We start from the raw sequence: 27,861 nt of genomic DNA, 5'->3' as shown, positions 1-27,861 counted from the left end.
TGATTTGTTTAAAACTTCTTAAGGCAGGAGTAAACAAATGGGTATACAGATAATATCTACATGGATCTGAGCTCATGTGGGAGTGGAGGGGAACGAGGCAGTTGATGTACTGGCTAAACAAGTACTAAGTAGTGGGGATGTTGATGTGGTAGTATCAATGAGCAAGGTAGAGGCAAAAAGTATGATATGGACAGTGATGGTGGAGAAATGGCAGGAGCAGTTGAATAGAGATACTAAGGGCAGGCATTTATTTCAAGTACAGAGGAAAGGTGGGGAGGGGAGAATGACAGGAAAGGACAGAAGGGAGGAGGCTGTATTTCCAAGATTAAGGGTGGGACACAGCCAGTTGAATAACACCTTACATGTGATAGGAAAGCATCCAACAGGAAAATGTGAGTATTGCCAAGAAACAGAGACCGTGGAGCATGTATTGATACAGTGTGGACATTATTGGAGGGAAAGAGAGAGGATGAGATCTAGTTTGAGGGAGAAGGGGATACAGGAAATTAGTTTAAAGAGTATATTGAGTAGAACGTCATTAGATATAGTCTCAAATATGTTATACTTTTTAAGAGCAATAGGGCTGGCAGGTAGGATTTAGTACCCTATCTCTGGCCCACACTCCAGTACAGTAGGTGGCGGTAATGCAACATAACGTTGGATGCCAACCGCCGATAAACCCCACCGAAGAAGAAGCGTCTGTGTTCTACGTCAGGGCAGAGTGTGTTGTTGCAGAGTCACTGCGAAGTGGTTCGTGTGTAAACAAGATGTTGGAGAAAGAAAAGTCTGGAACTAGCCAAGTAAATACTGCTTTTGAAAATAATAATAGATTAGAATGAAACTGAATTGATTGTAGTGTGATGCTTGTGGAAAGCTAAACCTAATCGAAAAATGCAATAGCTCGCGTCTGTCGCGAAGAAAATCGATGAGACATTGCTAACCGAGTTAGCTACTTTAGCTAGCCACCTCACTGTTGCTTAATAGCTTGCTGCATTTGAGGCCCGTTTGTCGCAGCGCCTGATAAACCCTGCATGTCCAGGCCATCCTCAATCTGGACTGTGGACAGGAGATCCTGAGTTGTGAGTACCCCAATTCTCACACGATGTCAAACTTCGATATTGCCTGGCTAGCTAGTATCCACATTGATTATTATGGAACTGATGCTCAACTTCATCCACAGCGTAGGCTAGCGAGGAGCAATTCCATGATTTCACTTTAAAATGTACAAAACAAATACCATTGATTTCAAAGCTTAAAAAACCGTACAACTCTATGCACTAGCAGTACGTTGAACAATTTACAACATGTAAGAAACTAATTTACTGGAAGAACTGTGGATGCAAAGTTTGGTGGCTAGCTAACAGAATCTTTATGCTAAAATCTTCCTTCGTTTTTTTTAATGCGACGTTTCCCAAAAACTCTTAAATATCTGCACCGAATTAAGATTAAAAGATGTCTACAGAAAGAATGGGGTGTCCGCTATGATATGACACCTTTGAGGTTGAAAAAATATATTGTTATTGAACTAGGCTACAGTGAGTGAAGTGTATTTACACCTGGTATCAGATTACGGTAACGGATTTACATAATCCACAAATTCTTGTTAAATTAATTTATTAACTGCCATTTTCCCCTTAACTATATATTTAAAGAAATTTAAGCAAAGTTGCTATTCCTCAACAAAGTTATTGGAAATGTTATTACTTTTTTTTCTTAGGAAGAAACGGAGGGGGGGGGGGGGGGATTAAGAAATGGGTTTCTTTAAAATAATGTTTTAGGATTTCTTCTTGGAAATGTACTTCACTTTAGGACAGCTAAACCCTTGTCTTGATACGAGTGGATACTTTTGTAACCATGAACGTTTTCTTGCGCCACACACAGTTGGCTACCGGATATTTCAGTACAGCAATAAAACTACTTAAACGCGCATTATCTACCTAGTTAGTAATTAACAATATATTACAATATTCTAGAAGTGTTAAATAGGTAGCGCTATCTCGACAATTTGCACTTAGAACTTAGCTAAAGTTAACGTCGCTAGCTATGTTGGCTATAAAGTCGTTACGCGTTAGCTAGTTAACGTAGGTACCTAATTTACCGGTCGCGCAGGCCCACTACCACCGTCTCTCCTATCATGGACGACACCTTCTCCTCCAGCTGGTCCACATGAATGGTCTCTCAGCACCACTACATTTTTACTGCGTCACTGTCCCTTGCTATACCCTCGACGGTCTATGCAGTGAGCCCGCAGTTACCAAGTCTCTCCAACGGGAATCTTTTCCTGGCTGCTATTTCTTCCACCATCACTTCAAGCTCCTGTTTGCTGAAGTTTTTATTGCGCTTTCCTTGGTTATTTATTTTTGGTTTTGATATAGCTAGTCCGATGGCTATAATGTGTGAAAAATAACGAAATTACCAAATCCTGTCACGCAGGCTTATTTATTGGTTTCAAGCACGTCACTAATGTCAATGCCAGATAAGATATTTATGAAGTTCCTAAGAACATTTTGAGTAATTACATTTACAAACCATCTTATGAACTTTTTATTTTTTCCCTTAAAACCTCTTACATCTAGATGTTCCGCTAGCGGAACGCCTCACCAATATCCAATGGTAGAGCGTGGCGTGAATTACAAATACCTCAAAAATCCCAAAACTTCAATTTTTGAAACATATGACTATTTTACACCATTTTAAAGACAAGACTCTCCTTTATCTAACCACATTGTCTGATTTCAAAAAGGCTTTACAGCGAAAGCAAAACATTAGATTATGTCAGGAGAGTACCCAGCCAGAAATAATCACACACCCATTTTTCAAGCTAGCATATAATGTCACAAAAACCAAACCCACAGCTAAATGCAGCACTAACCTTTGATGATCTTCATCAGATGACACTCCTAGGACATTATGTTATACAATACATGCATGTTTTGTTCAATCAAGTTCATATTTATATCAAAACCCAGCTTTTAACATTAGCATGTTTTGTTCAGAAATAGCATACCCACCGAAAACTTCCGGTGAATTTACTAAATTACTCACGGTAAACATTCACAAAAAACATAACAATTATTTTAAGAATTATAGATACAGAACTCCTTTATGCAATCGCGGTGTCCGATTTTAAAATAGCTTTTCGGTGAAAGCACATTTTGCAATATTCTGAGTAGATAGCTCGGCCATCATGGCTAGCTATTTAGACACCGACCAAGTTTGGCACTCACCAAACTCAGATTTACTATAAGAAAAATTGGATTACCTTTGCTGTTCTTCGTCAGAATGCACTCCCAGGACTTCTACTTCAACACCCAATGTTGTTCTGGTTCCAAATAATCCATAGTTATATCCAAATAGCTGCGTTTTGTTCTTGCGTTCAAGACACTATCCGAAGGGTGACGCGCCGGCGCGTATCGTGACAAAAAAATTCAAAATATTCCATTACCGAAGAATGTCAAACGCTGTTTAAAATACATTTTTATGCGATTTTTCTCGTAAAATAGCGATAATATTCCAACCGGGCGATGTTGTATCCGTTCAAACACTGAAAGAAGTAAAATGGAGTCGTCACATGCACGTGTGCGCCAGTGTCATTGTTCTCAGAACGACCACTTTCCAAAACCCCTACTGTTTTTCGCCCAGGGACTGAAGAGTTATCATTCCACGTTCTGGCGCCTTCTGAGAGCCTATGGGAGCCTTAGAAAATGTCACGTTTCAGCAGAGATCCTGTATTTTCGATAAAGAGGCTATAGAAGGACAAGAAATGGTCAGACAGGGCACTTCCCATATAGAATCTTTTCAGGTTTTGGCCTGCCATATGAGTTCTGTTATACTCACAGACACCATTCAAACAGTTTTAGAAACTTTAGGGTGTTTCCTATCCAAATCAAATAATTATATGCATATTCTATTTTCTGGGCAGGAGTAATAACCAGATTAAATCGGGTACGTTTTTTATCCGGCCGTGAAAATACTGCCCCCTATCCTAAACAGGTTACTTCTTACTTTTTGTGTAAGTAATGTTTTGTGAATCCGGCCCCTGATCTGGATATGAATATCATTACCTTCATGGTGACTTATCCTAAATAGGTACACCATGGAAGAAATAAGCAATATCCTTTTTTGCATATATGAGTATTATTCTACACACTGACTATTATTCTAATCAGCTCTGCACCAAAACAAGACCAAATTTTGTTCGACCGGACCAAATCTGAACCAATCATTGACATTTCTGTTTCACAAGTTTGGACTGTACAGCCACAGAACAATGAGCCAGATATCTCACTGATGTATACGTGTAAAGCATCCGGTTGACGTTTTCAGATATGGTGATGAGAAGAAGCCCAGTGGCCGGCAGTGGGAGATGGAGTGATATGACTTTTGGCCGACATTCTTCTTATCGATGGAACATTTGATCTCAATACAGTTTGCTGTTCCAAAACTAAGAGTGGACTAAGTTTTGTAGATTTTACCCTTTGCCCAAAAAAATACTGTTTAGGAGTGCAAGGGGTGAATTTAGTTATTGGAAACTGGTGCAATTGCGGCCTGCAATTTGGGGTGTTCCCACATCTGCAGGAACTCCTCTTTATACTTCTATTGGTAAATGTTTAAGCTAGGACAGGCGGGGGCGCTAATGCACAATAATGTTGGATGCCAGCTCCCAATAAACCCCCCAGAAGAAGGGGCAGGCGTGACAACGATAGCTAGCTAGCCGTACAACAGTAGACGGTGTACTTCGTCCCTGCCTATCGGGTAGTTTTCCCACATGTTAATGATGGCGGGAGAGAAGGACACTGTGTGCTAGCTTAATCATCTAGTCCGGTGCACAGCAGGTGGGAGGCAGAGGAGACACCACAGATAGAACAATGAAACATTTGATCTCAAAACAGTTCTCTTCCCAAAACTAAAATCTGTTATGAACAGAGTGGACAACATTTTGTAGACTTTACCCTTTGACAAAGTTTTTTTAAATTGCGTTGTTAAGGAGTGCAAAGGCGAATTGACTTATTGCACATGTGCACTTCAGAGTAGACTGTCCCAAGCATAAATATGCAAATGCATGCTAAAACTCACCAATAGGATCTCGCTAGCTCATGCTTGGCTCAGCCCCCCCCCCAGCTTGTTCTGCCCATTATGACTCATTTGTTCCCATTTTAAACAACGGGCTGTGGTCTCTGGGTTTAGTTATAAAAATCTTTGGTTCAGCACAGTAGAGTGCAGTACAATACAGTTATACTGCACTCTGCTCTAGCGTGCTCTAGTGTACTGTATTGAACTCTACTGAACTATATTCTACTTTTCTTGACTATCCTGTACAGTGATCTACTTTGCTTCACTGTAATGTGCTGTCCAAACTTGTGAAACACCGACGTCTATGATTGATTCAGATTTGGTCTGGTCACCAATCATGGATGTCTATTAGGGATGCACCAATATGACATTTTTGGCTGCCCCAAAAAAATGATAATGATATTTACATTTTTTGCGGCCTTTTATGCATTCTAGTACAGTTAAATAGTTGAAACACACACACACTGACCAAAAGGTAATTTGCCATTTACATATGTCCGCATTACCAGTAAAACATAATCAAAACCTATTTCTTTGCTGTTTCGTTGTTAATTTTTTCAGTCTCAACCAGGATTTTGCTACACATGTCAAGCAGTGAAGTTTCAGCTGTCTGTCCGTGGCCTCTTCCTTGGTGTGCTCTGTCCTTTTCCATCTTGTCCAGCTGTGTCTGTAACACTTCATGTAAACCCTGTTTCTTGTCTGAATCAAAGTAACGGTCCTTGTACCTAGCATCGAGCATAGTGGCGACACCGTAAAGAGACTCAGAGTGCCACCGAATCGCTTGTTCACAGCCTCTTGTAGAGTACTTTTGCAAGTTTTAACCCCACGGCATGTGTCGGCAGTTTTGTTGAGCAGGTGTTTCAATGCTATTACTGAGGGTATTGCGTCTGCTGCAGACATAGTTGATTTGCTTATTTCTCGAGTCAGTTGTTCGAATGGAGCTAGGAGTGTGTTCATGTTCCCAGGTTTCAAACATGTTCTCAAATGCCATTGAAATGGCAGCAGCGGTATCAAAACCAGCACATTCTTGAGCATGCAGTAACGCTTTCCTCAGTACCAAATCCTCATTGACCCACTGTGCTGTCAGTCAGCATGCTCATGGGGCTGACATCGCTGGTCCAAATGTCAGTTGTGAAGCTAATAGCAGGGATGCCCATAACAAGTAGCTCAGGGATGTGTGTTTCAACAATACTGTGTAACTCCGGTAGGGCAACATCTGAAAAATAGCGCTTGGTGGTGTGTACCGGGGCTCGAGGTGCTCGACCAGTCGGCGAAAGCCAACATCATCCACGACAGAGAAAGGTTGATTGTCAAGGGCAATGAATTCCATTACCTTGGCGTTAATGGATTTCACCTTTGAGTTGTCTCGCTGAAAGTTTCTTACTATTTCAAATGACTGCTCGACTTGAACTTGTTTAGTTGTTGGAAGTGTGCGCTTAGTATTTTTCTGCTTTTGTTCTGTGTAGCGCTGTATTTTTCGTGGCGTCATTACGTCATGGTATGCAAGTATGCACGTCAGCATTGACATCGGTTTTGCACATCGGCTTTAAACCAGACATCGGGTGATGTTGGCATTTTTAGCTAATATTGGCCGATTCCGATATGCTTACCGATATATCGTGCATCCCTAACATCTATGTTTGGGCCAAATCAAGGCTGTTTTGGACCGGCCCAAAAATAGACGTTTGTGGATGTTGAAATCAAGGCCAGGGCGGACTGACCAAATTTCAACCACTTCAACGTCCATGTTCAGTGGGTGTGGATGCTGGTTACAGTAAGTGGAAAGAGGGGGAGTCATGGGTAGGTGTCAGTAAGAGCCGGTAGAGGTATCATTAACTAGAGAGAGAGGGTTTGTCCAGACTGTTCACACTCGCTTTGACCACCAGATGACTAAAAGAGAAAGAAAACAGTTATGAGCTGAACATATCTTTAAATAATTTTTAGTTAACCTTTATTTAACTAGGCAAGTCAGTTAAGAACAAATTCTTATTTACAAAGACAGCCTAACCCGGACGACGACTGGGCCAATTGTGCGCCACCCTATGGGACTCCCAATTACGGCCGGTTGTGATATAGCCTGGAATCAAACTAGGGTCTGTAGTGACGCCTATAGCACTGAGATGCAGTGCCTTAGACCACTGCGCCACTCGGGATCTCAACAGTATGCCAGTGGAAGGAAGAACAGTAGCAGGTGACCCAACTGTGGTTTGTGACCACTATGATTTTCCATTGTAGCCAAATCAATTGCAGTATTAGCGTATTTAGAAAATAAAATAAATGTATAGGTAATTTTGTTACCAATTTGGTAACAAAATTACGAGTTTTAATCACTTAAACCAAAAATTATATTAGTAAAAACACAAACTAATTGGTAGGTTTACCTTGTTACTTCTGTTAACTTTCATTGTCCTTCCTCATGAGGTAAAACATTTTGGTAACAGAATTACAAGACACACGGCAATGTTTTTTAAACTTACAGAAGGCAAATCATTTCTACAAAACCAAATGTGTTGATATTAGTTGGCAGGGGTCTTTACATGTATTTCTAATACCTTTTAAGACTTTTTCTGGTAGAGGTTTTGTAAGACCCCTTTTCGATCAGTTTGACCAGAAATCAAAGCCATTACTTACACCTAATTTTTACGGGTCCTTGCTATCCGGAATCCTTGGGACATCCCAACAAGGAGCCCAGATAGCACTAACCAATTTTTAAGATTGAAAATAGTTGAAAAATGTGTATATGCCTTAATTTCCCCAAAATATACTCTTCGCTTTCATTTGACACCCATTTTGATATTGAACTTCACATGTTGTTGCTCATGGGTTCATTTTACATAGAAATGAACCTAGCTAACCGCTAGCTGTGGTGATAGCTAGCTAATGAAATCATTGTGCATTGCTGTTGTGGTGTTTTTCTAAACTGGTCTGTGTTTAAGGTCTGCACACTGCTGTTCGAAAGGGGTTGCCTCGCAGTAGCAGAGCCTATTTGTAAAGCCTGTTCACCGTATTATGGCCAGAGATCGTTCATATTATTCCTACAAAATCTCTGATTAGGCTATTGCTACTAGCTACAGGGATGCAAACTCGTCACTTTTTGATGATATTTGCTGTTTTGATCTCAAACTAGGTCATCCACGTGAAAAGTAAACAGACGCAGAGTGCACCACCCATGGAGCTATAAAAGAACGGGTCGATCAGATCTTCTCCCTGTGTGATCACATTCCCTTCTCTGTCGGCTGTGTCATCACACACTCCACGCAACATTGTCCCTGACTGGGATATTTAGAATGCAACTCGAGGTAAGCAACCTATGGTCAAACTAATGCTGCGGTTATAGTTGATAAGACGTAAATTATAGTTGCATGTATGTTTCAATAGCGCAAATTATTACACTCAAAGTTAACTTTAGCTAGCTGGCGTTAGCCTGCCACGTTAGCAACTAAGATGGCAAGCTAACATTACTAACATTATCACCCGCCAATTAATAATGGTGTATGTTACTCATATTGAAATTGAGTGAGCACTGAATGCATTCATACGCGTCCTACAAATAGAATATCAGAGTTCAGATTGTAATATGTAATATCAGAATGAGTCCTCCATCCAATATCACGTGTGACAGCTGAGAGTAGCCAGCCGCATCTCCAGCCATTAGCCAACTCAGCTGCTTCTCTCTGTCTGTTCTTTCTGTGCATCTCCATCCATTTTAAAATGTTTTAAAACAGAGCACTGTGACACCTGCTCTAGTCCAAACCCTTGGCGCACTTGTTTTATAATATTTAAAATAAAAAGCTTTTAAACTTCTTAGGGATAGGTGTCCCATCAACGGGACAGTTGTAAATCATGCAGCGCCTTGTGTCACGATCGCAGATTTTAGAGAAACAAATGTTGGTACATATAAGTGTCTTATATCGTCTGAAAGCTTAAATTCTTGTTAATATAACTGCACTGTCCAATTTACAGTAGCTATTACTAAGAATTAACTACTCGTGGGCTGAGTTTTTGGTTTGATATCAAACAACCTTGTTTAGCGATGTTACCTGGCTAGCTAGCTAACAACTTGTTAACTTGACTATGCACACATTTGAATGTCACACGGAAAAGGGATAGATAGCCCACTAAAAAAGATACTTCACAGGTAGGATGCATATGCCAATGTAATTCTAAGCTAAATCTGAATCGAAAGTCAATCTATTTTTCTGGTGTTAATTAAATTCTGTTTGGTGCCTAACTTTTGGGAGCAGTGTGTGAGAAAGAGTAGTGTGTGTGATGGTTTCATGTAGGCCTAGTGTGTTTTCCCCTTATTTCCAAAATGAAAATGCAGATTATGCATTTATATTCCTTACTATGTATGTCCTGCCCAATCACAGGTAGACCTTTTGGATATGAGCAAATCAGCGATTTTCTGCAGTAGCCTTTTCTATTATACAGTAAAAAGTGTGGAGTTAAATTCAATGTGTTGTATTGAGAAGTGTGAATATCAGGGACAGATTTCTCTGCGCAGCACGTACATGCAGAAGGTATACAGGGTTCGATACTGCGACAAAAACAGTCGCATTTGAAGCTATTTGACTTGGCAGTGCGACACATATTTTGAATTGGCCAGTGACAATACATTACCTGGTCACATTCGTTTTTGGTTCACAATTTGCAATTTCTTTGTCATTATGATGTGCAATTCACCATAAATAAACCAACTTTATGAAGAGGCAACAACGGCACGGGAATGCCCCTGTCTGTGTGTCAGGGCTCAACATACAGGGGAGGTTTTGGAAACCCTTCGATCATCCCCGTCAGTGACCCGCTTGGGCCAGTGAACAAAATATTGTAATAATGGTATTTTTAATCTAGGCTATATAATTGATTAAAAAAGCAGATGGATTCCTTAAGCTGTTCGTTATGTCGATTTATTTATCACACATGTGCTGCTCACATATAGCATATAGATAATCTGTCTGGCAGAGCGCACAACTCTCAAACAGCTGGTTGTTGCATTTAGCGATTTTTCTTTGGTGGTCTCTGGGGAGATAAATCTAGCTAGCTAAATCAGCCATTGGCTAGGCCATCAGAAGCTAGATAGAAGGCATCTGCTGTTCAACTGTATTAGGGCAGAATTTGGGTGACAGTGGAATCAACCAATTACATTTTAACCTGTAATGGGTGGCACCGTTTTAACCAAAAATGGTTCAATTTAAGGGTGTAGCTATTCTGTTGCGGTAAAACCATGTCCATTTATTATGACCAAGACAACGTTGAATGTTTGCCTCAACTTGGTTTTCCATACAATGCATTCCATTAGAAAGGGAACCCAGTTTTTGGTCGCTTTCTCGTTTTAGGACATGATACAATAACTCATCAATAACTCTTTAAACATCTCAAACGGTAAGACTGACTAGCTACCACATGTACATACTTCATTAGTGTGTTTGTGTCGGGAGCATGCTTTCTATTTTGTCAGGCAATGCCCACGTTATTGTGACATTTTATAATGTAATTATTTTATGTAATTTTGCCGTGCGGTAGCAGAGAGAACAGTCTATGACTAGGGTGGCTGGAGTCTTTGACAATTTTTAGGGCCTTCCTCTGACACCGCCTGGTATAGAGGTCCTGGATGGCAGGAAGCTTGGCCCCAGTGATGTACTGGGCCGTACGCACTGCCCTCTCCCCGTAGTGCCTTGTGGTCGGAGGCCAAGCAGTTGCCATACCAGGCAGTGATGCAACCCTCAGGATGCTCTCACTGGTGCAGCTGTAGAACCTTTTGAGGATCTGAGGACCCATGCCAAATCTTTTCAGTCTCCTGAGGGGGAATAGGCTTTGTCTTGCCTTCTTCACGACTGTCTTAGTGTGTTTAGACCATGATAGTTTGTTGGTAACGTGGACACCAAGGAACTTGAAGCTCTCAACCTGCTCCTCTACAGCCGCGTCAATGAGAACGGGGGCATGCTCGGTCCTCCTTTTCCACAATCATCTCCTTTGTCTGATCATGTTGTGGGAGAGGTTGTTGTCCTTGCACCACACGGTCCGGTAGGTCTCTGACCACCTCCCTATAGGCTGTCTCATCGTTGTCGGTGATCAGGCCTTGCACTGTTGTCATTGGCTAACTTGATGATGGTTTTGGTGTCGTGCCTGGCAATGCCGTCATGAGTGAACAGGGAGTACAGGAGGGGACTGAGCACGCACCCGAGGGCCCCCGTGTTGAGGATCAGCGTGGTGGATGTGTTGTTACCTACCCTTACCATATGGGGGTGGCCTGTCATGAAGTCCAGGATCCAGTTGCAGAGGGAGGTGTTTAGTCCTAGGGTCCTTAGTTTAGTGATGAGCTTTGAGGGCACTATGGTGTTGAATGCTGAGCTGTAGTCAATGAATACCATTCTCGCATAGGTGTTCCTTTTGTTCAGGTGGGAAAGGGCAGTGTGGAGTGCAATAGAGATTGCATCATCTGTTGGGACGGTATGCAAATTGGAGTGGGTCTAGGGTTTCTGGGATTATGGTGTTGTGAGCCATGACCAGCCTTTCGAAGTACTTTATGGCTACAGACGTGAGGGCTGTGGTTCGGTAGTCATTTAGGCAGGTAACCTTAGTGTTCTTGGGCACAGGGACTATGGTGGTCTGCTTGAAACATGTTGGTGTTACACAGTCAGGGACTGGTTGAAAATGTCAGTGAGACACTTGCCAGTTGGTCAGCGCAGTACATGTCCTGGTAATCCGTCTGGCCCTGCAGCCTTGTGAATGTTGACCTGTTTAAAGGTCTTACACACATCGGCTGCGGAGAGCGTGATCACAGTCGTCTGGAACAGCTGGTGCTCTCATGCATGTTTCAGTGTTACTTGCCTCGAAGCGAGCATAGAAGTAATTTAGTTTGTCTGGTAGGCTTGTGTCACTGGGCAGCTCGCGGCTGTGCTTCCCTTTTGTAGTCTAATAGTTTGCAAGCCGTGCCACATCCGACGAGCGTCGGAGCCGGTGTAGTACGATTCAATCTTAGTCTTGTAGTCTTGTATTGACGCTTTGCCTGTTTGATTGTTCGTATGTGGGTGTAGCGGGATTTCTTATAAGCTTCCGTGTTAGATTCCAGCTCCTTGAAAGCGGCGTCTCTACCCTTTAGCTCAGTGCGGATGTTACCTGTAATCCATGGCTTCTGGTTGGGGATGACGTAATCGAGGCACTTATTGATGAAGCCAGTGACTGATGTGGTGTACTCCTCAATGCCATCGGAAGATTCCCAGAACATATTCCAGTCTGCTAGCAAAACAGTCCTGTAGCTTAGCATCTGCTTCATCTGACTACTTTCTTATTGACCGAGTCACTGGTGCTACCTGCTTAAAAATGTCGTTATTCAGCTACGACTCGGTGAAACATGAGATATTAGTTAGTCCTATTATTAGTCCTGTTGGTAAGATATACGTGCTCGTAGCTCGTCTATTTTATTATCCAATGATTGTATGTTGGCTAATAGGACTGATGGTAAAGGCAGATTATCCACTCATCGTCGGATCCACTCATCGCCGATATCGCTGTCTCTTTGTCCAGCAAATGAGGTGGATGAGGGCCTTGTCGGGCGTCTGAAATAAATCCTTCCCGTCCGACTCGTTAAAGAAAGAGTATTCCTCCAGTACGGGGTGAGTAATCGCTGTCCTGATATCTAGAAGCTCTTTTCGGTCATAACACACAGTGTCAGAAACTTTATGTACAAAATAAGTTACAAATAAAGTGAAAAAACAAACAATAGCAGCATTGGTTAGGGGATCGTAAAATAGCTGCCATCTCCAAACGGCATTACAAATGTGTTTGATTTAAAGGGATAGTGCGAGATTCAGTCAGGTGAAGGTAGTTTAGCGAGTGATTGCAATGAATGGATGCTAATTGACCTCATAGACTTCCAGTCATTGCGCAAACCTAGTTAGTAACTTCCTTTAAACTGCTCACAGAGACATAAAAATGGTATCCATGAGTTCATCTGACTCTGGGTAAGTAGAAAAATTGCTTAACCTCCCTGGGCAAACCCTAGTCAACAGCCAGTGGAATCGCGTGGCGCGAAATACAAATACCTCATAAATGCTATAACTTCAATTTCTCAAACATATGACTATTTTACACCATTTTAAAGACAAGACTCTCGTTAATCTAACCACATTGTCCGATTTCAAAAAGGCTTTACAGTGAAAGCAAAACATTAGATTATGTCAGGAGAGTACCCTGACAAAAATAATCACACAGCCATTTTCAAAGCAAGCATATATGTCACAAAAACCAAAACCACAGCTAAATGCAGCACTGGCCTTTGATGATCTTCATCAGATGACACTCCTGGGACATTATGTTATACAATACATGCATGTTTTGTTCAATCAAGTTCATATTTATATCAAAAAACAGCTTTTTACATTAGCATGTGATGTTCAGAACTAGCATACCCACCGAAAACCTCCGGTGAATTTACTAAATTACTCACGATAAACGTTGAAAAAATACATAATTATTTTAAGAATTATAAATACAGAACTCCTTTATGCAATCGCGGTGCCAGAGTTTAAAATAGCTTTTCAGCGAAATCACATTTTGCAATATTCTGAGTACATAGCCCGGCCGTCACGGCTAGCTATTTTGACACCCACCAAGTTTGGGGCTCACCAAACTCTACTATTAGAAAAACTACTATTAGAAAAATTGGATTACCTTTGCTGTTCTTCGTCAGAATGCACTCCCAGGACTTCTACTTTAACAACAAATGTTATTTTGGTTCCAAATAATCCATAGTTATATTCAAATAGCTCTGTTTTGTTCGTGCGTTCAGGTCACTATCCGAAGGGTGACGCGCGAGCGCATTTCATGACAAATAATATCAAAATATTCCATTACCGTACTTCGAAGCATGTCAAACGCTGTTTAAAATCACTCACGTTGCGTCAGCAGTGATACCTCGCTAATGAAATGTTCTTGTTTTATAGCTGGGTGGCTGGTCACTACAACCTCCTCCCACTATGGAGGCAGGAGGAAAAGACTGTGAGGATGAGACCCTACAAACTGCCTTTAAAAAGCTCCGAGTAGATGCTGAAAGGTTCGTAGTACTGTTAATGGCTATTACGTTTTAGGTCCTTCCTTCCTGGTTGATCTAGGGTCAGTTTCCAGGACTAATGTAATATTTGAAGTCTCACTTAAGTTCTTCTGCTGTTCAGTATATTGTGGTCTGAGTTTTTGTTGGTTTCTCTAGCTTGCCTGCCACGCTGCACGTCTGTGAGACCATCACTCCAAGAGTGGTTAGCCGAGCCTTTCTAGAGGGTGCCAAGCCCAAACTAAGCTGCCCCAAGGAGAACTGGCATGGGTAAGGAAAGGCTCTCTTACAATCATTGTCCACTGTTTTATAAGTATCGTCTTGCTTTGCTTCTCTATTGTCTGTTCCTTTTTATTATTTAAGTATAATAACTTGTTAGAACCCCTAGGGCCAAATTCAGTTAATTAAATTCTATATTTGTAAAATGTACACATTTTGTAATACAATGTTGCACATTGTGTTTAAAATGAGTGCAAAAAAGGCTGTATAAAATAAATTACACAAATACTGAGCTATATTGTATGCAAAAAAAAATGAAATGATTTTATTTTATACTAATACAATTGCTCAGATAAAGAGATTTTGTCTAGCAAGTAATACAAAAAAGAGCCAGCACCCTATTTTACAGTAGGTTAGGGGTTATTTTCTGCTTATAAATCTTTGTTTCAATGCTAAACCCACCACTGGTGTGTGGCCAAAGAGCTCTATTTTCATGTCATCCAACAAATGTAAACGCTTGGAATTTGCTAAACGGCATTGGCACTTGGATTGGAACCATTGCTATGGTCAGATGACATCAAAATAGAGCTCTTTGGCCACGCACACCAGTGGTGGGTTTAGCATCGAAATAATAAGGATTCGTAAGCAGAAAAGAAACCCATACCTACTGTATAATATGGTGGTGGATCTTTGATATTATTGGGCAATTTTGCTTCCACTTGTCCTGGAGCCCTTAAGGTCAATGGCATTATGAACTTTACCCAGTATGAGGACATTTTAGGCAAAAATCTGGTTGCAAGTGGATCTTCCAGCAAGACAATAACCCCAAGCACACATCAAAATCCACAAAGAAATGGTTAATTGACCATCAACATTTTGCAATGGCCATCTCAGTCTCTGGACTTGTACCCTATTGAAAACCTGTGGTTTGAATTGAAAAGGGCAGTCCATAAGATCTGGAAAGATTCTGTATGATGGAATGGTCTAAGATCCCTCCCAATGTGTTCTCCAATAAAGCATTTTAGGAAAAGCCTCAGTGCTGTTATCCTTGCAAGGTGATATATTGAAAACGGGTGCCAATAATTTTGACTCCCTATCTTTTTGAGAGGAAAAAAACTTATTGATTGTTAAAATCGCCATCTGAGCAATTTATTGGTATAAAATAATATAATTTTAAAATGTTGGTATATAAAAATAGCTCAGAATTGGTATTATTTATTGTATACAATCTTTTTTTTCCAGTTGTCTTTATCAAGGTGTGCCAATAACTTTGGTCCTGACTGTAACTGCCACAGATTCATGTCTCAATTGTCTCAAGGCATCTTTAACCTGTCTCGTCCATTTTATCTAAAGTGACCTCAATAGGGGATCATGGCTTTCACCTGGTCAGTCTGTCATGGAAAGAGCAGGTGTTCCTTATGTTCTGTACACTCAGTGTATTTCAGGTTTTCTGTTAGGAAAATTTGGCACCTGACAACGTGACTAGTAAGATTTTAATTTACTAGACATTTGAAAAATTGCCAATATTGACATCCATATGCATTGGGTGCGTAACGCATTAGGGCTTCCACCCACAGTGCTCAAAATCACATTTAGATGTAATTCATCTTAACAGAATAGAATTTTGCCTGTAAAGTTGTAATAAAATGAAGTAGAATGATGTTCTTATACCAACATGACAGGTTTCATAGAAAATAAAAACATTGCCCATTGTGTGTTCATCCCTGCTATAAATCACTTTATAGCAGCAGGTTAGGATAATTAATGTAGCAGGTTTGGAGAATTAGGTTAAGGTTAGCTAAAATGTATTTATATTTTTACCTTTGACGTTAATTTGACAAAAGCTGGGATCCCTTCTAGCCATGACCGGGCCTGCTGTCCCACTCTCCATATTCCATCTGCGATTCAGCACCACAAGCAGTTGAAAGAGGACACTAGGCAGCCACAAAATTAATACATTATTAAACTGATGTTGTGCAATAAAATTCAATGCGTACATAAACGAAATTCGTTAAGGCTGGTTCATTGAGTGACAGCTTATTTTACAATGCTCCTGTGAAACAAGGCCTATGCCATGCATTTATGAAATCACTTGTTTGCAAAGCTCAAATTCTGTCAAACTCTTTTTACAGTTCTACTGGATGATGTTAATAAATTGTATATTTACTGTAATTTGAACTATCGTGGGGTTGTGTAGTCTACCACGGTATGAATCATAATACCCATAAAACCTAGCGGTCAAACACGGAAATGGTTCCAATTGTTTTTCCACCATTCATTTTATCCATTGTGGATTTTAGAAACACTTCGAATAAGGGCTGTGTTTCGTGGAGAGTTACCCTGGTGTGGCGTTTTGATAACCATATAAGTCTGTCCAGGACAAGGTGACTTTTTATCAATATATTCGCCTGTATTCAATGTGGCTGACATAGAGAACTACAAATTCCTGTCTCAAGCTTCAAGTCACTCAACAGGGCCATGATGATCTAGACGAGACTGCCGAATCGAGGCAAAGGTAAGATTCTCTGGATTAACTATCTAATGTTAGCAACATTTAGTAATTAATACATTGGCTAAAATTGTTTCAGTTCACAGAATTGCCAACTGTCTTGGGCAAGTTTTACATTGAAAATGCCTGTTTATCTAGCTAGCTCATGGTTATCTAGTTAGCAACATTAGCCTAGCTAGATGGCTACATTAGATGTCTATTTGTCTAGCCATTAAAATGCATGAGAAATTCAGAAAAACAAGTTTAGCTTTCTTTTGGCTTCTATAAACCAACAATAGCTCACTAGTCATCAGTTTAGCTCGCTAATTAACTAACAAGCTAGCTTAGATGGTGACGCTCTAGGGCTATGAGTTCTTGATCATGTTTGTTTGTGTCTGTGGGTAGCCTACTTCAAGTACTAGTTTACTTGTAGCTACCCTAGCTAGCTGTATTATTTTAGTCTGGCATTTTGAGAGGTTTCATAGATGGACTGATTAGCATTCTCTCAAGTCAACAGTGTGCTTACTGTACTGCGGGAAAACATTTATGTGTGCTGTTACCCTCTGGACAGCAGATCATTAGTATAGGTAGTAGGCAAGGTTATGTAACCTTATTTGGTCCTTGCCATATTGCTATGGCACATGCTCAAGTTGAAGTTGAACTTGTTGGAAATGCTGTGATCACGCATCGTCTTTAATGTTGTGATCCACAGACACAAGATGACCATGATTTGAATGCTGCAACTGAGACGTCATGATGTCGAGGGACACACGCAGAGACCCCGAGTATGACTGCACATGGGCCGGATATTTGTGACCACTACCTAAAAGGGGTGCAGAAGCACACCAGCACCCCGTTTTATTTTTATTCCATGGCCAACCAGATCTCTAGCTAACCCTTATTTCACACTGTCTTTTATATCCCATGGTCCCTCAACTTCAGACACTTTGGAACTCTCCACCCTACCATCACCCATTTCCCCTATGCTGCTTCCTTCACTTGTTCTTCTCCTGATTTGATAACATCAAGACTCAGTAACACATTTAAGTGTTGTGGTGTACTGTTTTTGCTACCTTTTTTTCACCTGTGTAATGCTGCTTATTCTGGGGTTCAGACTGAATGCAGTGGTAAATGTGCTGCTCACAATTGACAGAAGCAACATTGACAAGAAGGGTGTTGATATTGCTGCTAACTTGTTTTGAGTCCTAAGTGCGTTTCTCTTTTTACATTTTTATATTTCTACATTTTAGTAGACGATCTTACCCAGAGTGACTTACAGTAGTGAGTGCATACATTTTCATACTTTATTTTTGTTGTTGCTGGAGTTGGCTAGTAATTTATAGAAAACCTACTTTACGCATCCAGTTTCTCCATTTGTAACCCACCCACCAAAATCACAATATTCTGCTTTACATGTTGTATTATTTGTGCTGGTCTAATTTCTAAAACGGGAAACATAGAAGAATCTGTTCGCTCTCGGATAGTGTTAATAGTTCATATGGTGCTCTTCCATGTCCCAGGTGTGTGGCATTGATTAATAAATCATTGAATGTTTACTTAACATAACATATACAAATATGAATGAAAGGAATATGTATGCATTGTTTGCTATTTTGATTTATTTAAAACAATGTGATTGTTGGAGTTCAGGTGTCTGTGATTCATGGGTGACACTAGGTGCATTTTTGTCAAATAAATATGCTTATTCATTCATGATTATGGATATATTCTGCAATGAGTTAATTGGGCTTTGAATCTGCAAACAGAACATGTCAAGTTAGATCTGAACTGCTTTAATACAGCAGTGCATTCTGACAGCATTCATTGAAATAGATTTGACCTTGTTCATATAGTTGGCAGAAATTATAATGGATTAAATAAAGACCTCTGTCTGAAGGAGAAGAGGATCTGCTAAAATAAAGGTATGTTGCTAATGTCATCTAGCTAGCTAGATATATAGCTTCTTGGCAAAAACCTAGTGTAGTATTCATGGAACATTATAAATATCTGACTGCTACTAGGATAGTATTCTGTACAAGACCAAATGCATAAATAAAACAAATATTAGTTAAATAAAAGATGGAACTGTAAATTCAAATGTTCAATATATCTTTTAGGACACCTACACGAAACACTGTTTTTAAAATCCATGGTGGAAAAACAATTGGAACCATTTTTGTGTTTGACCGCTAGGTTTTATGGGTGTTATGACTCCTCCACTGTGGGGCTGAATTGATAACAACTCTGTTTTCTACTATAGGCAGTTGACTGCCTGGTGATTGCAACATTGTCACTCTCTGATGTGAATAGTTGGCAACGATGTTTCGTTTCCAAGTTCTGCTGAACTGAACATCACCAATTGCACATGATACATATCATTACCCGCTACTTTAGTGTAGCAATCCATTCCAAGTCTTTATACTATACATGAGACGGGCGGCATATGTTGGTCTTGCCTAGGGCGGCAGCAGAAGTGCTAGGACCAAGCCTGACAAACACAATAAATGGCCTCTAATTTACTTGCGTTTGTGGTGGATCTGGGCATGCTCAAAGTGAGCCGCTGCTGTTGGGAAGTCAAAACTGTCCAACTCTTTGGAGCAGCTTGCGTTGCGCATCAGCCTTGTTACTTTTTCCTCAAGATCGGCGGGCACACTGGAAATTAACACAATCTTTGCCAGTTTTGTCCAGTTGGGGTACACTTTACTGAAGTCCCTTAAGTGGACCTTGCGTAAAAATAGAAACACACACTCGACAGTAATTTCCAAGCAGCTGGAGGATTTATTAGCCTATGAAGTCTATTTGCCTTTGAAGTTGGAGCACATCGACTGGTATTTCCATGAATTACTAAAAAGCATTATTTTGCTATGGATAAATAAAAAAAATTTCCAGGAACAATTTGGCCAGCAATTATATTTTATCGGCCGAAAGCAGTCTTTTTCCATCTAATGGAAACCCTGTTGTGTGTATGTTTTAAAAAAATATATTTTGTGTGTGTGTGTGTGTGTGTGTGTGTGTGTATATACACTGCTCAAAAAAATAAAGGGAACACTTAAACAACACAATGTAACTCCAAGTCAATCACACTTCTGTGAAATCAAACTGTCCACTTAGAAAGCAACACTGATTGACAATAAATGTCACATGCTGTTGTGCAAATGGAATAGACAACAGGTGGAAATTATAGGCAATTAGCAAGACACCCCCAATAAAGGAGTGGTTCAGCAGGTGGGGACCACAGACCACTTCTCAGTTCCTATGCTTCCTGGCTGATGTTTTGGTCACTTTTGAATGCTGGCGGTGCTTTCACTCTAGTGGTAGCATGAGATGGAGTTTACAACCCACACAAGTGGCTCAGTTAGTGCAGCTCATCCAGGATGGCACATCAATGCGAGCTGTGGCAAGAAGGCTTGCTGTGTCTGTCAACGTAGTGTCCAGAGCATGGAGGTGCTACTAGGAGACAGGCCTGTACATCAGGAGACGTGGAGGAGGCCGTAGGAGGGCAACAACCCAACAGCAGGACCACTACCTCCGCCTTTGTGCAAGGAGGAGCAGGAGAAGCACTGCCAGAGCCCTGCAAAATGACCTCCAGCAGGCCACAAATGTGCATGTGTCTGCTCAAACGGTCAGAAACAGAATCCATGAGGGTGGTATAAGGGCCCGACGTCCACAGGTGGGGATTGTGCTTACAGCCCAACACCATGCAGGACGTTTGGCATTTGCCAGAGAACTCCAAGATTGGCAAGTTCGCCACTGGCGGCCTGTGCTCTTCACAGATGAAAGCAGGTTCACACTGAGCACATGTGACAGAGTCTGGAGACGCCGTGGAGAACGTTCTGCTGCCTGCAACATCCTCCAGCATGACCGGTTTGGCGGTGGGTCAGTCATGGTGTGGGGTGGCATTTCTTTGGGGGGCCGCACAGCCCTCCATGTGCTCGCCAGAGGTAGCCTGACTGCCATTAGGTACCAAGATGAGATCCTCAGACCCCTTGTGAGACCATATGCTGGTGCGGTTGGCCCTGGGTTCCTCCTAATGCAAGACAATGCTAGACCTCATGTGGCTGGAGTGTGTCAGCAGTTCCTGAAAGAGGAAGGCATTGATGCTATGGACTGGCCCGCCCGTTCCCCAGACCTGAATCCAATTGAGCACATCTGGGACATCATGTCTCGCTCCATCCACCAACGCCACGTTGCACCACAGACTGTCCAGGAGTTGACGGATGCTTTAGTCCAAGTCTGGGAGGAGATCCCTCAGGAGACCATCCGTCACCTCATCAGGAGCATGCCCAGGCGTTGTAGGGAGGTCATACAGGCACGTGGAGGCCACACACACTACTGAGCCTCATTTTGACTTGTTTTAAGGACATTACATCAAAGTTGGATCAGCCTGTAGTGTGGTTTTCCACTTTAATTTTGAGTGTGACTCCAAATCCAGACCTCCATGGGTTGATAAATTGGATTTCCATTGATTATTTTTGTGTGATTTTGTTGTCAGCACATTCTACTATGTAAAGAAAAAAGTATTTAATAAGATTATTTCTTTCATTCAGATCTAGGATGTGTTTAAGTGTTCCCTTTACTTTTTTTGAGCAGTATATATGGTGTGTGTGTGTGTGTGTGTGTGTGTGTGTGTGTGTGTGTGTGTGTGTGTGTGTATGTATATACTCACTCACTCACTGGTCGAAAGTTTTGGAACACCTACTCCATTCAAGGGTTTTTGTAAATGTTTTATTTTTTTTACAATTTCCTACATTGTAGAATAATAGTGAAGACAAACTATTAAATAACACATATGGAATCATTTAGTAACCAAAAAAACGTTAAACAGTTTAGATTTTAGATTCTTCAAAGTAGCCACCCTTTGCCTTGATGACAGCTTTGTACACTCTTGGCATTCTCTCAAACAGCTTCATGAGGAATGCTTTTCCGACTGTCTTGAAGGAGTTCCCACATATGCTGAGCACTTGTTGGCTGCTTTTCCTTCACTCTGTGGTCCAACTCATACGAAAATATCTCAATTGGGTTGATTGTGGGTGATTGTGGAGGCCTGTTCATCTGATGCAGCACTCATCACTCTCCTTGGTCAAATAGCCCTTACACAACCTGGAGGTGTGTTTTGGGTCATTTTCCTTTTGAAAAACAAATGATCGTCCCACTAAGTGCAAACCAGATGGAATGGCATATCGCTGCAGAATGCAGTGGTACCCATGCTGCTTAAGTGTGCCTTGAATTGTAAATAAATCACTGATAGTGTCACCAGCAAAGCACCATTGCATCTCCTCCTCCGTGCTTCACGGTGGGAACCACACATACGGAGATCATCCATTCACCTACTATGTGTCTCACAATGACACGGCGGTTGGAACCAAAAATCTCACATTTGGACTCATCAGAACAAAGGACAGATTTCCACCGGTCTAATGTCCATTGCTCGTGTTTGTTGGCCTAAGTAAGTCTCTTCTTATTATTGGTTTCCTTTAGTAGTGGTTTCTTTGCAGCAATTTGACCATGAAGGCCTGATTTACGCAGTCCCCTCTGAACAGTTGATGTTGTGTCTGTTACTTGAACTCTGTGATTCATTTATTTGGGTTGCAATCTAAGGTGCAGTTAACTCAAATGAACTAATCCTCTGCAGCAGAGGTCACTGAGTCTTCCTTTCCTGTGGCGGTCCTCATGAGAGCCAGTTTCATCATGGTCCTTGATGGTTTTTGCGACTGCACTTGAAGAAACATTCTTAACATTTTCTGAATTGACTGACATTCATATCTTAAGGTAATGATGGACTGTTGTTTCTCTCTGCTTATTTGAGCAGTTCTTGACATAATATGGACTTGGTCTTTTGCCAAATAGGGCTATCTTCTGTACAACACAACTGATTGGCTCAAATGCATTAAAAAGGAAAGAAATTCCACAAATTATCTTTTAACAAGGCACACCTGTTAATTGAAATGCATTCCAGGTGACTACCTCATGAAGCTGGTTGAGAGAATGCCAAGAGTGTGCAAAGCTGTCATCAAGGCAAAGGGTGGCTACATTGAAGAATCACAAATATAAATATATTTTGATTTGTGTAACATGTTTTTGGTTACATGATTCCATATGTGTTATTTCATAATTTGTCTTCACTATTATTCTACAATGTAGAAAATAGTAAAAATAAAGGGAAACCCTGGTATGAGGTGTGTCCAAACGTTTTACTGGTTCCGTATACATTTGAAGTCGAAAGTTTACATACACCTTAGCCAAATCCATTTAAACTCAGTTATTCACAATTCCTGACCTTTTATTCTAGAAAAAATTCCCTGTCTTAGGTCAGTTAGGATCACCACTTTATTTTAAGAATGTGAAATGTCAGAATAATAGTAGATTTTTATTTCAGCTTTTATTTCTTTCATCACATTCCCAGTGGGTCCGAAATTTACATATGCTCAATTACTATTTGGTAGCATTGCCTTTTAAGTTGTTTAACTTGGGTTAAACGTTTCAGGTAGCCTTCCACAAGCTTCCCACAATAAGTTGGGTGAATTTTGGCCTATTCCTCCTGACAGAGCTGGTGTAACTGAGTCAGGTTTGTCGGCCTCCTTGCTCGCACACGCTTTTTCAGTTCTGCCCACAAATTTTCTATAGGATTGAGGTCAGGGCTTTGTGATGGCCACTCCAATACCTTGACTTTGTTGTCCTTGGGCCATTTTGCCACAACTTTGGAGGTATGCTTGGGGTCATTGTCCATTTGGAAGACCCATTTGCAACCAAGCTTTATCTTCCTGACTGATGTCTGGAGATGTTGCTTCAATATATCCACATAAATTTCCTCCCTTATGATGCCATCTATTTTGTGAAGTGCACCAGTCCCTCCTGCAGCAAAGCACCCCCACAACATGATGCTGCCACCCCCGTTCTTCACGGTTGGGATGGTATTCTTTGTCTTGCAAGCATCCCCCTTTTTCCTCCAAACATAACGATGGTCATTATGGCCAAACAGTTCTATTTTTGTTTCATCAGACCAGAGGACATTTCTCCAAAAAGTACGATCTTTGTCTCCATGTGCAGTTGCCAACCCTAGTCTGGCTTTTTTATGGCGGTTTTGGAGCAGTGGCTTCTACCTATCTGAGTGGCCTTTCAGGTTATGTCGATATAGGACTCATTTTACTGTGGATATTGATACTTTTGTACCTGTTTCCTCCAGCATCTTCACAAGGTCCTTTGCTGCTATTCTGGGATTGATTTGCACTTTTTGCACCAAAGTATGTTCATCTCTAGGAGACAGAACACGTCTCCTTCCTGAGCTGTATGACGGCTGCATGGTCCCATGGTGTTTATACTTGCGTACTATTGTTTGTACAGATGAACGTGGTACCGTCAGGCGCTTGGAAATTGCTCCCAAGGATGAACCAGACTTGTGGCGGTCTACAATTATTTTTCTGAGGTCTTGGCAGATTTATTTTTATTTACCCATGATGTCAAGCAAAGAGGCACTGAGTTTGAAGGTAGGCCTTGAAATACATCCACAGGTACACCTCCAGTTGACTCAAATGATGTCAATTAGCCTATCAGAAGCTTATAAAGCCATGACTTATTTTAGAATTTTCCAATTTGTTTAAAGGCACAGTCAACTTAGTGTATGTAAACTTCTGACCCACTGGAATTATGATACAGTGAATTATAAGTGAAATAATCTGTCTGTAAACAATTGGAAAGATTACTTGTGTCATGCCCAAAGTAGATGTCCTAACCGACTTGCCAAAACTATAGTTTGTTAACAAGAAATGTGGGGAGGGGTTGAAAAATGTGTTTTAATGACTCCAACCTAAGTGTGTGTAAACTTCCGACTTCAACTGTATATACATTTTTTTTTTTTTGCCGAGACGCGCTTTTAAATGGATTGTGCGATATTTTGGCAACAAAGTCCTTTTTCGACTTACGCAGAGTTCGATGAACTCATGGATACCATTTAATATTAATTAGCGTTGGTGCAATTGCTAACTAGCATTAGCGCTAATGCTAGTTAGCAATGGCTTACGAAACTACCTTCAACTTCCTTCAAACTGCACGCAGATACCTTCAAAAGGTAACCATGAGTTCATCTGACTATGGGTGAGTAAAAAATCTATCACTATCCCTTAACATCAGTGACAAGTTACAATGTATATTTGTAGAAAACTGAGCGAGCATTAGCATGAATGAGAGCCACGAGCACACAATCACCGCTTGTTCCTCATCACCGTGCAGTGGCGCTCATCAGTTATGTTTCAGATGGTGTCAACACAATTGTATTTTCATGCATTTTTTTTTTGTTGTCATGTAGAATGTCCTTTCAAAAAGTCACCAGAAGTGACCTCAATTTTTTTGTAGAAGGACTATCTTGGCTGGGCATGCCCCTGGGCCCCCAAGCTTCCTTTGTCACCACTGCTGAAAAGAATCCTAGGGAAAACACAAACTCTTTTTCAGCTGAAACAACAACCGATTTAACACACAGCAGCGGCTAACATCTCACACATACTGTATTCTGGAATACCAAAACCGAACTTAACGCTGCTAAGTGAAATCCGTCAACTTGTCAATTTATAACTTCATTGTTTATCAAGGTCATTTATGGCTAACCCCAAAGATCCAAATATATTCTGATTCCATTCCTTCACTCTGATTCAAATCATTTTTGCTGATTTGAATATTTGCAAAATAATATTTTGCCACGAGCAACGGGCGCAAATCTTTGACAAATATTCGTAAGAAATTACTAATCTGCTTTGAATCTCAAAATGGTGATACATGGACAGCCCTAATGTCATTACACAAGTAAACAATGTCTCATACCAAACAATAGATTCAGTTTATAAACTCACTTAATAAGACATGACCACCAGTGGCAGTGTGAACCAAAAATATTGCAGAGTGAGAGCAATGCAAGAAGCAGCACTTTTTAAAGCACCCACACAGAGCATCTGTGCATGTGCAGGGAAGTATGGTCCACTTTTCTGCAACTTGATAGCTGCATGACAAGAACTGCAAAGGAGATTAGCATCTTGCTACGTGCTCCTACAGTTAATGTTTACTTTGTAGCATTTTAAAGACTCATCAATATTCAAAATCATGTTTTTCATGAAATGTTATGATATTTGGATGATACCAAATCAAACTATGATGACCAAAGTGTGAACAACTACTGTTGCTTCTACATTGATGAAGTTTGATCATAAAGTTACTGTTCCCCTCCCAATGTCAAACACTTGGATTCACGAGGTGGCATTATTAATACACCAATGGTAACATTATCTTATCTAATTTTATAAGTACTGCCTTGTAACCAACATCCGCAAAGCGTGTTTGCAGAGGGGTGAGGTTTATATAGCAAGATAGCTATTCTACTGGTGCCAAAATTTGACTGTAGGGTGTCAGCAAATATAATTAAAACTTTACACTATTCAGCTAGATACTTATGTTTCCCTTTTCATTTGTGTATGGTCTTAACTAGTAACTGGCTAGCTCGGTATTCAGCCAGCATGGAACAAAAGGGCGAAAGGGTCGTTCTGATGCAGTTGTCAGTGTTGCTATGAACCACATCACAAAAGACATGCCAAACAAGTGGTGTATAAAAGAATTGACATCATTGATGCAATTTCAATGTTTGAGTTGCTTTATGTATCACTAAATTAGCTTGAGATGATTTTACTGCAACTGTTTACTGCATCCAAGTTTCTTGACATGGGCATTTCAAAGAGCTGTCACTCAAGGCGAGATCATGAGTGTAAGCTCCCCGCCCACTCAGCCTATCTTTTCAAACTTCCTGGTAGTTAGGGTTAGCCTGGTAGTTTAGTCACTCAAAAGGCATGGGAATCAGAATGACTGTTTGGGTCCATTTTTATTTTACCATCATAGTTATGTTTGGTTTTCACATTTTTGTTTTTCTATGTAGTAGCTGTATGAGGAAGACGTCAAGAGGAGCCGTGAGAAGCCAAAGACGCCGGAGATCCAAGTCTCCCATTCTCCATCCTCCAAAGTTCACCTACTGTGGTTCCAAGATGTCGCCCTTGCCTGGCAACCTGAAACACAAGAGCCTGCCAGAGGCTGAGGGTTGCAGCTCCTCCCTGGAGATCCCCGCCAAGAAGGAACTGCTCTCCTCGGGCCACTCCTCCCCTGTGTTTGGCAGTGCTGGCTATGAGCCCCACACCCCTGCTGCCTCTGGGGAAGGCCCCACAGCCAGGCTGGAGGGCAGCCCCAGACGGCCCCTGTCTGACGACAAGGGTGTCCCAGAGGCAGCTCACTGCGAAGGGGCTGAAGCCAAAACCGGAGCTGTGCCCTCTGACTTCAGGTCCCTGTCAAAGCTCCACGAGGGCGGGGGCCCGTGCCCCTGCGCTCAGAGCGAGTGCCAGTGCCCGGGCTGGCAGGGCGTAGAGGTCTACTCCTTCACGGGCCTCCGTAACATCCTCTCAGAGTGCGAAAGGAACCTGGCGAGCCCAGAGGATACGTCCCAGACCTCCCTGCAACAGAGAACTCAGACCGATGGGTCCACCACAACAACCTCCCCGCGTTCCTGTTCCGAACAGGCTCGGGCCTATGTTGATGACATCACAATAGAGGATCTTTCTGGTTACATGGAGTACTATCTTTATATTCCCAAGAAAATGTCACATATGGCGGAGATGATGTATACTTAAATAAGTAATTTAATAAAAATATACATTTTGGGGGGTGGCTTAAGGAATGGTTAGGCATGAAGTAATTTAAATATAAGGTTTAACTGTTTATTTCCGCAGTTTCTCTATTCTCTTCTGTGCAACTCCAGTACCAGAGCTGAAAGACGCATTGTATTTTCTTATTACTTTTGAATTATTTGTTTTCTTTTCATTTTTCATGATTGTCCTTATTTCTGGTTGACAAATGAAGTTGCCAAAGCTCTATCGCAAAAAGTGCAGGTGGGATTTGTTGGTATATGCAAAGCAAACTTGTAATGCCAAGTGTGATTGTTTTCCACGGCCAAAGAGGTTCATTGTCTGGAGTTTCCATTTCACTCAATAAAACATTTTTGTTGAAAACA

At 41.2% G+C, this 27,861-nt stretch overlaps 1 protein-coding gene across 7 annotated transcripts; it reads left to right on the top strand.

Annotated features, from left to right (window-relative positions):
* Positions 1 to 709: 709 nt before the first annotated feature.
* oser1 (oxidative stress responsive serine-rich 1) lies at positions 710 to 27,861 on the top strand. 7 transcript variants are annotated; one of them, XM_045705281.1, is made up of 5 exons: positions 716 to 1,079; positions 8,201 to 8,372; positions 14,019 to 14,128; positions 14,282 to 14,392; positions 26,743 to 27,861. In XM_045705281.1, the coding sequence occupies exons 2-5, from the start codon at positions 8,361 to 8,363 to the stop codon at positions 27,479 to 27,481; spliced, it is 972 nt and encodes a 323-aa protein (XP_045561237.1). In that variant the 5' UTR covers positions 716 to 1,079; positions 8,201 to 8,360; the 3' UTR covers positions 27,482 to 27,861. The 7 variants fall into 7 exon arrangements, with proteins under 7 accessions (XP_045561236.1, XP_014021377.1, XP_045561237.1 ...); XM_014165903.2 differs by having other exon boundaries at positions 26,740 to 27,861; XM_014165904.2 differs by having other exon boundaries at positions 717 to 800; positions 26,740 to 27,861.

The sequence above is a fragment of the Salmo salar genome, chromosome ssa22 (assembly GCF_905237065.1).
Source record: "Salmo salar chromosome ssa22, Ssal_v3.1, whole genome shotgun sequence".
Lineage (NCBI taxonomy): Eukaryota > Metazoa > Chordata > Actinopteri > Salmoniformes > Salmonidae > Salmo > Salmo salar.
Note: the sequence above shows the minus strand (reverse complement) of the source record. Positions and strands in the feature narration are given on the sequence as shown.

Excerpts from the sequence above, each read along its gene's own strand:
- oser1 (XM_014165902.2), top strand. The coding sequence starts at position 768 with ATGTTGGAGAAAGAAAAGTCTGGAACTAGCCAA. Across the intron at positions 801-14,018 it reads AAAAGTCTGGAACTAGCCAA|CTGGGTGGCTGGTCACTACA; the intron begins GTAAATACTGCT and ends CTTGTTTTATAG. Across the intron at positions 14,393-26,739 it reads CCCAAGGAGAACTGGCATGG|TAGCTGTATGAGGAAGACGT; the intron begins GTAAGGAAAGGC and ends TTTTCTATGTAG.